Genomic DNA, 15,255 nt, shown 5'->3' with positions numbered 1-15,255 from the left:
TATTATATAAGCAAGTGCTTATAGTTGGTGTGGCCCTGAAAGGGATGAGGCTGCTAGAGACCAGAATATCCAGTGAAATTTGACTTGAGCTGATCATTGGAAAATAAGAAAAATGTGAATGGGTGAAGGAGGAAAGTGGTATAAAGGAAGAAAAAGCTTCAGCGAGTGCTCTGAGACAGGAATTAATGTGTATGCATGTGTGTATGTTGGAGTGGAAAATAACGTATGTGTGGTTTAGAGTGTAACAAGAGTGTTCATGTAGGGCAATGCTGATAAATTCTGAGTGTAATGAGTGATTTTCTGGGAAAAATATAAATAAGGTGATAAAGCCAATAAATTGACTTAACACATCCTTTCCATTCAACCCAGTTTCCTTATTGATAAAACACTCAGCTTTGATATTGTGTTAGTGATGTATAAACTAAAAAATAATCAATGTTTTGTCAGTAAGGATACTGAGTTATACCAAATCTCAGATTATGACTTCGATGGTGCTGGCAGACACAAATCACACACACACATACCTCATTGATAACTGGTGCCATGCTGGCAATTTTCTGAAGGCTCAGTTTGCTAACTGCAGGATCAGAGTCATTGACCCAGTTTCTGAAGAGAACCAAAAATTCTTCTGGGAATGGGTCCTTGAAGAAATTATTGAGAAGCTAAAAGAAAACAATTAAGTTCATAGGCAGAGTAATGGCCAGGCATTGTTTTTGCTTCAGTCATAAAAATCGAGACATTTTCAGTAAAACAAACACAAATCACACTAAAACTCTAAATACTTACACATATTTTTACATATATTTCTGTGTCCATAGAGGGAAGGAGAAGTAGCAGATGGAATAGGAAATACATGCTTTGTTTTATATATATGATGAAAGAAATTTTCACACGTGGAATAACAGAGTTTACGTTAACTTTTTATACTTTTATGTTGCCTCATCTTTCTCTTACCTGGAAAATCTTGGTGCCTAATAGCATTAATACATTTACTTATCCGTTTTCTACCATATAATGCATACAATAGTCTTAAAATTATGATATCAACACATATAACATCAATAAACCTCCTGAGGAAAAATAAATATTTCTTTACAGATTTTTTTCGTCCTTGCAATTTATCTCACTAAGGATGTACAAAGCACAGTGTTCATATGTTACTTGATCTTTCACAAATCTGTGGGGTGTGTATATGTGTATGTATGTGTGTGTGAGAGAGAGAGAGAAAGAGAGAGAGAGAGAGAGAGAGAAGCATACAATTCATTGAGAAAGACTCTAAGATCATAAGAGTTAAATAGGTAAAGGAAAGATCAGGTTGCTCATAATATGGAACTTTAATTTATAAATAACAATATTTTTAAAATGTTCAAACTCTCTACAATTTTAAACAATAAGTACAAATCAAATCACCCCACAGGACATCACATCTGCCTCTCACGTTGGAAAGCTTGTTTACGGTGGCAAGAGCGCCGTGGGGTAAGCATACCCATGAGCTGTGTGGGGAGCTCGGATTGGCACTGCTTTCCAGTTAGTGGTTTGGCATTAAAAATCCTTAGCCTTGAGAATGTTTATACCCTTTGGTTATTATTTCAGATTCTTGGAATCTATTATAAGAACATAATCTAAAATACCAAAAGAAAGAAGATTTAGGCACAAAGATGTAAACTTGATTGCTATTTCTATCAGTAGAACTTGATTGCTATTTATATCAGTAGAAAACTAGAAATAACAAATATATATAAATAAATGGCATAGGCATTGGTAATACTATCTTAGGTATCACTGGCTGATAAGACCAAAATAAGGTAAAATACATAGATTGTGTGTTCAGAACAACAAAAGGCCAAGGGACCTCACAGTTGAACTGGAAAGTTGACGATTGCCCAGAAATTCTAAACAGAGAAAGTGGTGGGAGAGTGTGGTCATTGCTGAATTCCTGGAAGGACAGGCATGCCAATCTCCAGTAGCAGGAAGCATTACATTCATGATGAGAGAGGCAACTAGGTTTCCATCAGGTATATTAATGATGCTTACATACATCTTACGTAGTTTGTAAATTTCTTTTAAATGTAGCATTTTATGGGAGGGATTTTGTATCTCATGTTTAGACCTGTTTGGTGTTTGTACATACTTAAAGGGTAGTACAATAAAAATAATGAGTCACATAATAAAATAATGAGAGGTTCAAATGGATTAAGCACGTTTGAAAAATACTGGTGATTTGCTACTGCAATGTTAAGTTAAACTAATTCATGTATCCTTGTGAAAGCTTTAGAAGTATATAGTATAGTGTATGGGTATGCCTTTTATAGTTTATTAACTATTTTGACATGAAGTTTGAAATCATGTCAAACTTTTGGAAATATTTGGCATTGTACCTTAGATCAATACTTCCTTATTATATACTACTTTTATGGAAAATTAGATTTGACTCAGATAATTTCAATTTACAGAACTTTTTACATGCCTTTTCTAAGCAAAAGTACTGCCTCAATTTGCTTGACTCTAGTATGGCATTCCAATATTTGATGTAATATTCATATACAAAGTAATATAGTTCTATATCTTCATGTTACCCCGTTATTTAGCCCATTCCTTTTTTCCCCTAGACAGTCTGAAGTATCGTTTAGACACTAGATGTTACCTACCACCTTTAGTAAACTTAATTATCCCTACATACTTTAAGAAGCTTGTAGAGAAATATGAACGAGGACTACAAAAATAATTAGTCTGTGCAAATCCACACCCCCTAGGAAACTACAAAGGCCAACTCCTGAAACAGTCTAAAGGGACAACCTTCTCATAACTCAAATCTATCTTTGCCTTATGCCCCTCAGCTTCAGATATCTGTTATTGTCTTAACTTTTGGTAAGAATCAATATTCGGAGAGGGAGACAAAATGTTAGAGAGTGGATTTAAGTTTGGATAAGGAAAGGGAATGAGAACTTGATTGTTCACAGTCTCGTAATAAAACTCACTTCAGTGAGGAATATTATTGTGATGACGTTGTCTTCTGACCTTCTAGGACCTTCCACTGAGAGCTTGTAGAGATAATGCAAGGTGTCTGGAAACTGTGGAAAGTTATAGTCACTGAGAGTTCTGTAAAGAAGAATAAAGCACAGAATTAGCAAAGAAGATGAAAACACTTTCTGCATCAGCAAATGCTAATGGTAGAAAAGAGGGAAACATTATCCTCATATTTTGTATCACCAGATAAAAAGAAAGATATTCTTGAATATTCCTTAATCCAAGGTAAACCGCAGGCTCATTATGAATTCTACGCAGACTCTGCGGAATTATATATGCCAGGATCACTGATAACATCTCTTTCCTTAACATCACTCCTCTTTCTTATCTCTCCTATCCTGTGCCACAGTACAGACTGCCCTATATTACCGCAAGTTCCCATCCATGCCTGACCAAATGGAGAAAACATAAATAGTGCAAAATATATATCTTGGCAATCCAAGATGGCCACACAGGTCACCTTCGTGATTTTAGACCAAGTCCTTCCTTTGAATGATATAATGAAGAAGAGAATATGGGGCTATCCTGGATTATTAAAGAGAAGAGGTGGTGAGGACTGATTCACTGAGCCATTCCCTATAACACACTTGGGCAGTGACCAGGCTCACAGCTGTCCTGACATGCTGGCCTAGACCAGATTGGCAGGACTGGGAAGGGTGATGTAACAGAGATTCCATTTGAAGACTCCAGGCGATGAAGCACTAAAGTAGTGCTTCTTAAATTTGAATGTGCATGCAAATCAACCAGGGATCTTGCTAAAATGTAGATTCTGATTCAGTGGGTTTGGAGTGGGCCTTGAGATTCTGCATGTTTCACTCCCAGGTTATGCTATTGCTGCTGGTGTGTGGACTACACTTTGAATAAGAAGATTCAAATGTACTAAGGTACTGAGGAGAGAATGACTCCATCTGCACGGTGGAGACGTACTACACTTTTACAAAATAAGATGTGTTCTTGAAATCTATGTGCAAATAAAATGTTGGTTTAAAAACACCAAAAGCCCAGAAACCATATGGACTGTACTTTCTGAGTCAGTCACAACTTCAAATGGTCTATTATGTTGTCAAGGCCATGTATTGTGATTCTTGATCATAAAAGCTGATTCCTATAATCAGAAGCTTGCTATTCACTAATGGGCTAACTAGAAACAACAACAACAACAACAACTTTGTGGTACAAGGAAAATAAAAGTCCTCTTCTATTATACTTTCCCAAATTTGTCTCATTGGGTACAGGTTTTTATCAGACCTCTTTAAAGTGGGAGCACGTGTCTGATGCCTGCAGAGGAGGAATCAGTTAACAACAGAGGAAGGAAAAAGCAGATTCACCTCTAGTTCTCCATATCTGAGAGAGAAACCTGTTCTGTGGAGGGAGGATAATTTGGTATCTATATCATTAGGTAAGAGAGCAAGGCAAGGAAAAGTAAAACCCCCCAAAATAAGTGAAAAAGTAGACGTCAAATGGCAAGTCAGATCATTGGGAGAGATTTGGAAGTTGTAGTGTATATTGACTGTGTTCCCACAGTGGCGTAGTTGAAGAAAGATGAAACAGGTGGGAAAGAGACGGAGAACACTTCTCAATGCCCCTGTTCTTACTTGGCAACAAGGTAGACTCCATGATGGTGAAACAGTGCTTGGGAAAACTGGTTCCAGCAATTCTTTCTCTTTAGAGCAATATCCACTTGTTGCAGTCCAGAACAATTCAGCAGAACTCTCAGTGCATCTCGAGCATAGCTAAGGTCCCAAAGAAGAGGAGAGTCATCACCTGCAAGTGGCCTTCACATAACTAGATACAAGTGACTATTTGCCTTTTCATTCTATGTTGGGCAGGATGCCAGTTTTGGGAAAGGGGGGTGTTTCAAAGGAAAAGACCATTAAATGCTCTTCGTCTCCCCTGATTAACAGGACATGGGATGTGGGGTTAAACTGAAACTGTAGCATGTAAAATCTAGGATTAATCATAGAGCAGCTTATTTGTTTATTAGTTTATTAAAAGCTTATTAGCAAAAGATGTTAAGTGATGTGAAGACATGCTAAAGGTGCCTGTTGATTGTCTTCTTTGGATGCTTTAAATAAATAGAATACATTCTTATCTACTTGGGATGATTTGGTGTATGTCTGCTTGAAAGACAGAGAGTGGATTAAATATCTTAATGGGACTGAATGTGTGTTAGAGTCCTGCCTGGCTTAGAAGTCCACACCAGATGAGGGCAAATAGCAGGAAGTTGGGTCCTGATTTCCCTGGAGAGGAGGAAAGCTTACTGTAATCTCTTGGGCAAGAGAGAAGAGCCGAACCTTACCTTATGTGGACAGAATGACTGCATGCTATCATAAGCCCACACATCACATCAACAGCCACAAAGTAACTTTACAGTTCACAAAGCACATTTGTGCACATTATTTTTGCCTTACACATAATTTACCCCGAGACATCACTATCAGAGTAAACGGCAGAGCTAGTACATGTCCGGTTTTAGACCTGTTTCTCCTCCCTACTCTCTCTCTGCGTGGTGGCTTCCCTTTGTGGCAGGAATAAACACTCTGTGGGAGTGTTTTTTTATACACTGCATACACATTCAGGGAAGGTCCCAGCTTACTTCTATGTACTTAAGATAGTTACTTTTCCAAAGGCATCCTACCCTGCAGAGGAGAGAAAACTGTAATAAGTGAATATACTGCACAAGGGATTATATAGTTCCACATGAACCCAAGGGAGTAGAAATATTTGACAGCTGGAAGCTCATTTCTTATACCACTAGTATCTCACAAAGGCCTGTCCTCTGTCATCAGTCTCAGGTTGCTGGTGTAAAAGAGTTGAAGCATGAGGGCCATCAGGAGCTGGGGGAAAAACTGGGCCACCGCTTTCTTGTAAGAACCAATAGGCAGCAATGTGCACAGGGCCTGGGATGCCTATAAGGGAAGGAAAAAGGAGTCAAGAATGTAACCATCTCCCTTTAAACCCAGTCAGCAGTGGTGAGGTGGGTGGAAAGGCAGGGGCTCTGCAACTCCTCCCCCAAATTCCTCGAAGGAAGCCTGAAGCATGCATGTGTATTCATTCATTCAATAACAGTTACTCAGTCCATTTTGAAGCAGGAACTGTGCCAAGCATTCTCTGGCCATGGGCTCCCAAATCACTATCAACAGTGCCTGGTTGCCAAACCAGCAGGAAGCAAGCTGATTCCCAAGGAAGGCATACCTCCCAAGGCTCCATGCCTATGTGGTCATGAAGAATAGTCTTACCAGTAACCCAGGTCCTCCCAGTGCTTCAACAATCCAGGGCAGTGAAATATTTAAGGAGGGGCGTGCCGGGTCACTAACAAATTGTTTGGTCTACTCACCACTACAATACCCACTATATCAGAGAAACACATCTCACCACTTCACATTTGTGCAGAATTATCCATTTTTTCTCCTATTATATCTCTGTAAGACTTGAATTGACTCCCAGGAGTGGCGATTTGGATGCTTGGGAGATATATAATGATGGACACAAATGAGATTAGGCCTTCACATGCCTATCAAGAGTCTGTGTGATCCGGCTGGGGGCTACCTCTCTGATACCATCTCCTACACCTTCACCCTTGCTCAGTGCTCTCCAGATGTTTTGGCCTCCTTGCTTCACTGATATGCCAGGTAAGCTCCCGTCACCACGTGGCTTTTGCCCTTCTCTCTGTCTAGAGCTCTCATGCCCATATATCTGCAAGGATCACTCCCTCATCTCATTCAGGTCTCTGATTCGATGTCACTACAGCAGAGAGACCTGCCCTGACCAATTTACCTAAAGCCTTCCCTGCCACTTTCTTTTCCCCACCCCAGTTTATATCTCTTCTAAGCTTTATATCATCTGACACATAACACATTTTTTTGATTCATTGTCTGGGTCTCTTACAAGAATGTAAGCTTCATGATCGAGGTGTGGCAGGTAGTAGGCGCTCAATAAATATGTGTTGAGTGAATGAATGAATGAATGAATGAGAGCCAGATCGTGTCAAGGAAGTATGACTGAGACTGTGAGCAGATAGGGATTTTCACGGCTAAGAAAACACCACCAGGAAAAAGAAACACGCATTGTATTATTTACCGCCACGGGCATCATATTAGTAGTGTCAAGAGAGAAATGTCTTCTTTCCGTTATTCTTTCTTCCATTGCCCCAGGCTTTCCTTTCAGTATCAGCAAGATTGTCTTCAGCACGTGTGGAGCCACACTTGACTCAGAACCAGCCGCCTGCCACATCAGCATCAAAGTGCTGCAAACACAGCCCCCATCCCCGATAGTGAAAATCATACGTTTTTCATTTCCTACTCAACACTGTGACACAAATCAGGAAAAGAATCCTGGTTTTACATCTTTATAGTGCAAAGAAACTGCAGACAAGTCCAAAACTAACTGATATTCCCATTTCCAAATGATCCCATTAAGTTTCTTGTCCTTGAAGACAGAGGAAGAATTTCAATATGGTCTTGTGGAAAATACAGACTGTTAAGTCTGCAAGTTCATTTCCTACTGCTATTTAAATATCTGTCCAGCTCAATGTCAGGAACTGATCAGCTTTCTGTACTCCATACTCTTCCCTCCCACCTTGTGTCCTTGTTTGTCTAGGGATAATAGAGTATTTAAAAACTGGTACGGAAATACAGATTAATATATAAATAAATATATCAATTAAAAAAACTAGGGAAAAAGCTAACTAAATTAAAAAAAAACTACATAACTTAAAAATTAGAAAATTAAATTTAAAAACTTAGCCATTTTCCCAAATGTCACACATATAGTCAGTGACACAGATGTAGCTAGAACCCTGGCTTCTCAATCTCCAATTCCCGAGCTCCTTTCCCTACATACCTGTCATACTTCAAGATTATTCTTACTATTGCTCATCTTAAAAACTGCTATAATGTCAAGCCATGCTGGGTTCTGAACTCTGTCGTTCTTTCTCTTTGCATTTAGGTTCCTAATATGGGGGCCTGGTCCCTCAGAACATGGACACACCTATCTCTCTAGAACCCCAGTACTCAATTGCTTTTATCTGCAGGGTTTAATCGTAGTACCATGCTTAGAACCACATGGATATCAAATCTCTCAAGCCCTGTCTCATTCTCTTCCCTTTTGATCACACCTTCTTTCTGTTCCTCTGTTTAAGCTTACCTACAAATCCCAGTTTTTCTACCTCAATCCTCACCTACTATTGCACAAGACCTGCTAGTGACTATTATAATTAAGTTCACCTAATTCTAATTATGTTTGGTTTCTGTACCTCCTCAGTACACACTGTTTGTAATGGATTCATTGGCAGCTTTTATCTTATATCCATGTGGGTATATTCACTCTCCTCAACAAAATGCTTGAAGGCTGGTAATACTTTACACACAGTGGGTACTTAGTTCCTGAATGAGAAAACACTGAGTCTTATGAATATTTTTAGTTTCCAGGACTTTTCTAAATAGTAAAATACTTTGTGAGTTTAAGCTTCCTAAAAAATACAATCTTTAAGTTGGAAATAGAAAGTCGGTCATATAATTGGTTTAGCATTTTGTTGATTTCATTGTCCTCTTACAGACATTAACTAATTTAATCCATATAACAGCTTTATAGATGAAAAGAACTTTCCTCATTTCACAGATGAGGAAATTGAGGATCAAGGAGTTTATGAAACTTACATGATGTCACACAGGATATAAGGGTCAAAGCTGGGATGCAATTCATTTTCATTTGTTTCCAAACCTGAATCCTTTCCATAATGTAATTTCCTGCCTTTTATACTGTTAATAGTAGAGAAGAAATACCTTCTCTTCCAATGTACAAACTATAGAAATGGAGTGATGTGATCTAATAAGCTCCTCTAACGTGGCTGTTAGATTCATAGTGTCACGTAGGCTCACCTTAGCATACTTTCTTCTTAAATATTTCTCATGACCCTGGATCGTGAATTTCAGATAAACAGTTAAGGGACAGAAACAGGTAAAATTCCCAATTATACCTGGGAATTTTAAATGTTTTATTATTTTATTGGTGGTTGGAAATATCTTATGTCTGTCCTTCATAAATGAGAAAAAAACACTATGAATTTTATCACATGTGGGGAAAAAACCATTATCACTTTGAGAAGAGGTTTTTCAATGTGGGATATGCAGCAGAACACAATTTAAATCCTCAGATAAATAATAGCAACAATTATCATTTCTTGATGGTCTACTGTGTGCCACATATTTTATGAAGATATGAATACTATAGGTGATCTTATTTAAGCCTTACAATCATCCTATGTGGTACAAAAATAGATATTCTCTTTCAGAAAAAAAGCAACCAGATCTGACTTTTTCAGGTCTCTCTGACTCTGGAGACTGAATAAACCCTGTGGAAGGGGTGAGAAGGGGCTTACTTGTCTGCTGGGACTGGGTAGTCCATAAGTTGAAAGATGACCTTCTTTGGTGAAGTGCGTGTCAACAAGGTAATGACCCGCAACATAGCTTGCTTCAAAATGGGAGAAGCATTTCCACACAATTGCTTATAAATAACATCCACAATTTTAGACACCTGGAAAAGCAATTTCACAGGTCAACAAGAGTCTCTCGTTGCACAGCCACCTCTAACCGAGGCATTTCTTAGACAAAAGAATTCAGTCCTTCTCAGAATGACCAAGGCAGCAATTAACACACAAATAAGCACTAGAGGAAAGCATATTTATGTGCATTACTACACAATGAAAATGTTTATTTGGATGAGAAATAAACATATGCATTTATTTTTTTCTTCCGATTTTATTGAGATATAATTGTCATAAAGCACTGTATAAGTTTAAAGTGTATAGCATAACGATTTGACTTACATACATCGTGAAATTATTACCACAATAAGTTTAGTGAACATCTATCCCCTCATATAGATACAAAATAAAAGAAAAAGAGAAAATATTTCCTTATGAAGAGAACTCTTAGGATTTACTCTTTCAATAACTTTCATATATAACATAAAGCAGTGTTAATTACATTTATCATGCTGTGCATTATATCCCTAGTACTTATTTATCTTCTAACTGGAAATTACCCCTCCTACCAGCCTCTGGTAACCACAAATCTGATCTACTTTTCGATGAGTTTGTTTATTTATATTTGAAGTATAATTAACCTATAACACTATGTTAATTCCTGGTGCACAACATAGTGATTCTGTATTTCTATACGTTACAAAATGTTCACCACAATAAGTATAGTTACCATCTGTCACTGTGCAAAGATATTATATTATTCTTGATTATATATGTTTCCCACACTGTACATTTCATCCCCATTACTCACCAGAGTCTATGTCTCCAGGTGAGTCCAAGTTGCCTCCTGCCTCTCTAGGAGGCTCTCCAAGACTAGTAAGTGGGTCTGACCCAGGCTCCTTTCAAATTACTGCTTCTGCCCTGGGTCTTGTGGAGCATGTGAGGTTTACTATGTCCCCTTTAAGAGCGAACTCTTTGTTTCTTACAGCCCTCTGGCTCTCCTGAAAGCAAACCCCACAGGCCTTCAAAGCCAGATGTTCTGGGGGCTTATCTTTCTGGTGCAGGACCCCCAGGCTGGGTAGCCCAATGTGGGGTTTAGACCCCTCGCTCCTTGGGCAGAACCTCTGAAATTGTGATTATCCTCCTGTTTGTGGGTCGCCTCCTTGGGGGTATGGATATTGACTATACAGTGTCTCTGCTCTTCCTACTCATCTCATTGTGCTTCCTTCTTTACAGCTTTAGTTGTAGATTTTTTCTGATAGTTTTCTGGTCTTTCTCATCAATAGTTGCTCTGTAAATAGTTGTAATTTTGGTGTACCTGTTGGAGTAGGTGAGCTCAGGGCCCTCCTATTCTGCCATCTTGGCTGTCTCCCAATCTATGCATTTATGGATAGTGGGAGAATACCCATTTTTTTTAAAAAAGGTTTATTTTGGATGGGTAGACTTTATTATATAAAACATATAAGCTCAATTCAGAAAGCATATGTACAATATGATTTGAGTCCTTTAAAAAGAAAGTCAAAATAATGGAACAGAATCACAACAGAACAATATACTTCTGAAAACATTTTGACAATTAAAGGAGATATGAATCTATATTTTGAAGGAATGAACTATGTGTTGAGGGACTGGACTAGAATGGTAAACACTAAATCATAATCTTTCAAATTTTCTTTATAGGCTCCAAGTTTTATTTTTCCCCTTTTCATTCACTTTTTCCTTGTTTTCTGGCTTTATTCTTTTTTTTTTTTAATTATTATTGAAATATAGTTGATTTACAATGTTGTGTTAGTTTCAGGTATACAGCACAGTAATTCAGTAATTCTTTTTCCGGTTCCTTTTTCTTATAGGTTATTACAAAATATTGAGTATAGTTCCCTGTGCTATACAGTAGATCCCTGTTGATTATCTATTTTATATACAGTAGTGTGTATATATTTATCCCAACCTCCTAATTTATCCTTCCCCCCAACTTCCTCTTTGGTAACCATAAGTTTCGCTTTCTATATCTATGAGTCACTTTCAACTTTGTAAATAAGTTCATTTGTATCTTTTTTTTTTTTTTAGATTCCACATATAAGCTATATCATATGATGTTTGTCTTACTTGTCTGGCTTACTTCACTTAGTATGATAATCTCTAGGTCCATCCATGTTGCTGCAAATGGCATCATTTCATTCTTTTTTTATGGCTGAGTAATATTCCTTTGTATATATATACCACACCTCTTTATCCATTCATCTGTTGATGGAAATTTAGGTTGCTTCCATGTCTTAGCTATTGTAAATAGTGCTGCAATGAATATTGGGGTGAATGTTACTTTTTGAATTATAGTTTTATCTAGATATATGCCCAGAAGTGGGATTTCTGGATCATCTGGTAACTCTATTTTTAGTTTTTTATGGAACCTCCATACCATTGTCCACAGTGGCTGCACCAATTTACATTCCCACTGACAGTGTAGGAGGGTTCCTTTTTCTCCATACCCTCTCCAGCATTTATTATTTGTAGACTTTTTTTTGAAATAAATTTATTTATTTATGTATTTATTTTTGGCTGTGTTGGGTCTTTGTTGCTGCGTGCGAGCTCTCTCTACTTGCAGTGAGCCGGGGCTACTCTTTGTTGCAGTGTGTGGGCTTCTCATTGCGGTGGCTTCTCTTGTTGTGGAACATGGACTCTAGGCTTGTGGGCTTCAGTAGTTGCTGCACGTGGGCTCAGTAGTTGTGGCTCGCGGGCTCAGTAGTCGTGGCTTCTGGGCTCTAGAGCGCAGGCTCAGTAGTTGTGGTGCATGGGCTTAGTTGCTCCATGGCATGTGGGATCTTCCTGGACCAGGGCTTGAACCCATGTCCCCTGCATTGGCAAGAGAATTCTTAACCACTGAATGACCAGGGAAGTCCCTATTTGTAGACTTTTTGATGATGGCCATTCTGACTGGTGTGAGGTGATACTTTATTGTAGTTTTCATTTGCATTTCTCTAATAATTAGTGATATTAAGCATCTTTTCATCTGCCTGTTGTCCATCTGTATATCTTCTTTGGAGAAATGCCTATTTAGATCTTCTGCCCATTTTTTGATTCGGTTATTTTTTTTTTTGATATTGAGCTGCATGAGCTGTTTGTATATTTTGGAAATGAATCTCTTTTTGGTTGCATCATTTGCAAATATTTTCTCCCATTCTGTAGGCTGTATTTTGTTCTGCTTATGGTTTCCTTTGGTGTTCAAAAGCTTTTATGTTTAATTAGGTCTCATTTGTTTATTTTTGTTTTTATTTTCATTACTCTAGGAGACTGATCTGAAAAGATATTGCTGAGATTTATGTCAAAGAGTGTTCTGCCTATGTTTTACTCTAGAAGTTTTATAGTATCTGGTCTTACTTTTCAGTCTTTAATCCATTTCCAGTTTGTTTTTTTATATGGTGTTAGAGAATGTTCTATTTCACTCTTTTACATGTAGCTGTCCAGTTTTCTCAGCACCACTTGTTAAAGAGATAGTCTTTTCTCCATTGTATATTCTTGTCTCCTTTGTCATAGATTAATTGACCATAGGTGGGTTTATTTCTAGGCTTTCTATCCTGTTACATTGATCTATATGTCTGTTTTTGTGCCAGGACCATACTGTTTTGACTACTGTAGCTTTGTAGTATAAAATGAGTTCTGAAGTGTTCCTTCCTCTGAAATTTTTTTGGAACAGTTTCAGCAGTATGGATGTTTTCTCTATATGTTCGGTAGAATTTACCTGTGAAGCCATCTGGTCTGGGACTTTTGTTTGTTAGGAGTTTTTTGTTTTAATTTTTGAATTTTAATTAATTTATTTTTTTATACAGCAGGTTCATATTAGTCATCAATTTTATACACATCAGTGTATACATGTCAATCCCAATTGCTCAATTCATCACACCACCACCCCGACCCCCTGCTGCTATCCCCCCTTGGTGTCCATACGTTTGTTCTCTACATCTGTGTCTCAATTTTTGCCCTGCAAACTGGTTCATCTGTACCATTTTTCTAGGTTCCACATATATGCATTAATATATGATATTTGTTTTTCTCTTTCTGACTTCCTTCACTCTGTATGACAATCTCTAGATGCATCCACGTCTCTACAAATGACCCAATTTTGTTCCTTTTTATGGCTGAGCAATATTCCATTGTATATATGTACCACATCTTCTTTATCCATTCGTCTGTCGATGGGAATTTAGGTTGCTTCCATGACCTGGCTATTGTAAATAGTGTTGCAATGAACATTGGGGTGCATGTGTCTTTTTGAATTATGGTTTTCTCTGGGTATAAGCCCAGTAGTGGGACTGCAGGATCATATGGTAATTCTATTGTTAGTTTTTTAAGGAGCCTCCATACTGTTCTCCATAGTGGCTGTATCAAGTTACATTCCCACCAACAGTGCAAGAGGGTTCCCTTTTCTCCACACCCTCTCCAGCATTTGTTGTTTGTAGATTTTCTGATGATGCCGATTCCAACTGGTGTGAGGTGACACCTCATTGTAGTTTTGATTTGCATTTCTCTAATAATTAGTGATGTTGAGCAGCTTTTCATGTGCTTCTTGGCCATCTGTATGTCTTCTTTGGAGAAATGTCTATTGAGGTCTCCTGGCCATTTTTAGATTGGGTGGGTGATTTTTTTTTAATATTGAGCTCCATGAGCTGTTTATATATTTTGGAGATTAATCCTTTGTCCATTGATTCGTTTGCAAATATTTTCTCCCATTCTGAAGGTTGTCTTTTCATCTTGTTTATCGTTTCCTTTGCTGTGCAAAAGCTTTGAAGTTTCATTAGCTCCCATTTGTTTATTTTTGTTTTTATTTCCATTACACTAGCAGGTGGATCAAAAAAGATCTTGCTGTGATTTATGTCACAGAGTGTTCTTCCTATGTTTTCCTCTAAGAATTTTATAGTGTCCGGTCTTACATTTAGGTCTCGAATCCATTTTGAGTTTGTTTTTGTGTATGGTGTTAGGGAGTGTTCTAATTTCATTCTTTTACATATAGCTGTCCAGTTTTCCCAGCACCACTTATTGAACAGACTGGCTTTTCTCCATTGTATATCCTTCCATACTTTGTCATAGATTAGTTGATCATAGGTGTGTGGGTTTATCTCTGGGCTTTCTATCTTGTTCCATTGATCTATGTTTCTGTTTTGTGCCAGTACCATATTGTCTTGTTTACTGTAGCTTTGTAGTATAGTCTGAAGTCAGGGAGTCTGATTCTCCAGCTCCATTTTTTTCCCTCAAGACTGCTTTGGCTGTTCGGGGTCTTTTGTGTCTCCATACAAATTTTAAGATTTTTTGTTCTAGTTCCATAAAAAATGCCATTGGTAATTTGATAGGGATTGCATTGAATCTGTAGATTGCTTTGAGTAGTATAGTCATTTTCAGAATATTGATTCTTCCAATCCAAGAATGTGGTATATCTCTCCATCTGTTGGCATCATCTTTAATTTCTTTCATCGGTGTCTTATAGTTTTCTGCATACAGGTCTTTTGTCTCCCTAGGTAGGTTTATTCCTAGGTATTTTATTCTTTTTGTTGCAATGGTAAATGGGAGTGTTTCCTTAATTTCTCTTTCAGATTTTTCATCATTAGTGTATAGGAATGCAAGAGATTTCTGTGCATTAATTTTTTATCTTGCAACTTTGCCAAATTCATTGATTAGCTCTAGTAGTTTTCTGGTGGCAGTTTTAGGATTCTGTATGTATAGTATCATGCCATCTGCAAACAGTGACACTTTTA

General features: G+C 37.7%; 1 protein-coding gene across 1 annotated transcript in view; it reads right to left on the bottom strand.

Moving 5' to 3' along the window:
• The window catches only part of MROH9 (maestro heat like repeat family member 9), an 86,881-nt gene that overhangs the window by 16,439 nt on the left and 55,187 nt on the right, over positions 1–15,255 (bottom strand). Inside the window, exons 10-15 of the mRNA XM_036873628.1 lie at positions 9,407–9,561; positions 7,108–7,273; positions 5,794–5,936; positions 4,623–4,760; positions 2,979–3,099; positions 525–662 (exon numbers count right to left, since the gene is read on the bottom strand). Coding sequence (XP_036729523.1) covers positions 525–662; positions 2,979–3,099; positions 4,623–4,760; positions 5,794–5,936; positions 7,108–7,273; positions 9,407–9,561 — 861 coding nt within the window. The remainder of the gene's footprint in view (positions 1–524; positions 663–2,978; positions 3,100–4,622; positions 4,761–5,793; positions 5,937–7,107; positions 7,274–9,406; positions 9,562–15,255) is intronic.

The sequence above is a fragment of the Balaenoptera musculus genome, chromosome 1 (genome assembly GCF_009873245.2).
Source record: "Balaenoptera musculus isolate JJ_BM4_2016_0621 chromosome 1, mBalMus1.pri.v3, whole genome shotgun sequence".
In the NCBI taxonomy this organism is placed as follows: Eukaryota; Metazoa; Chordata; class Mammalia; order Artiodactyla; family Balaenopteridae; genus Balaenoptera; species Balaenoptera musculus.
Note: the sequence above shows the minus strand (reverse complement) of the source record. Positions and strands in the feature narration are given on the sequence as shown.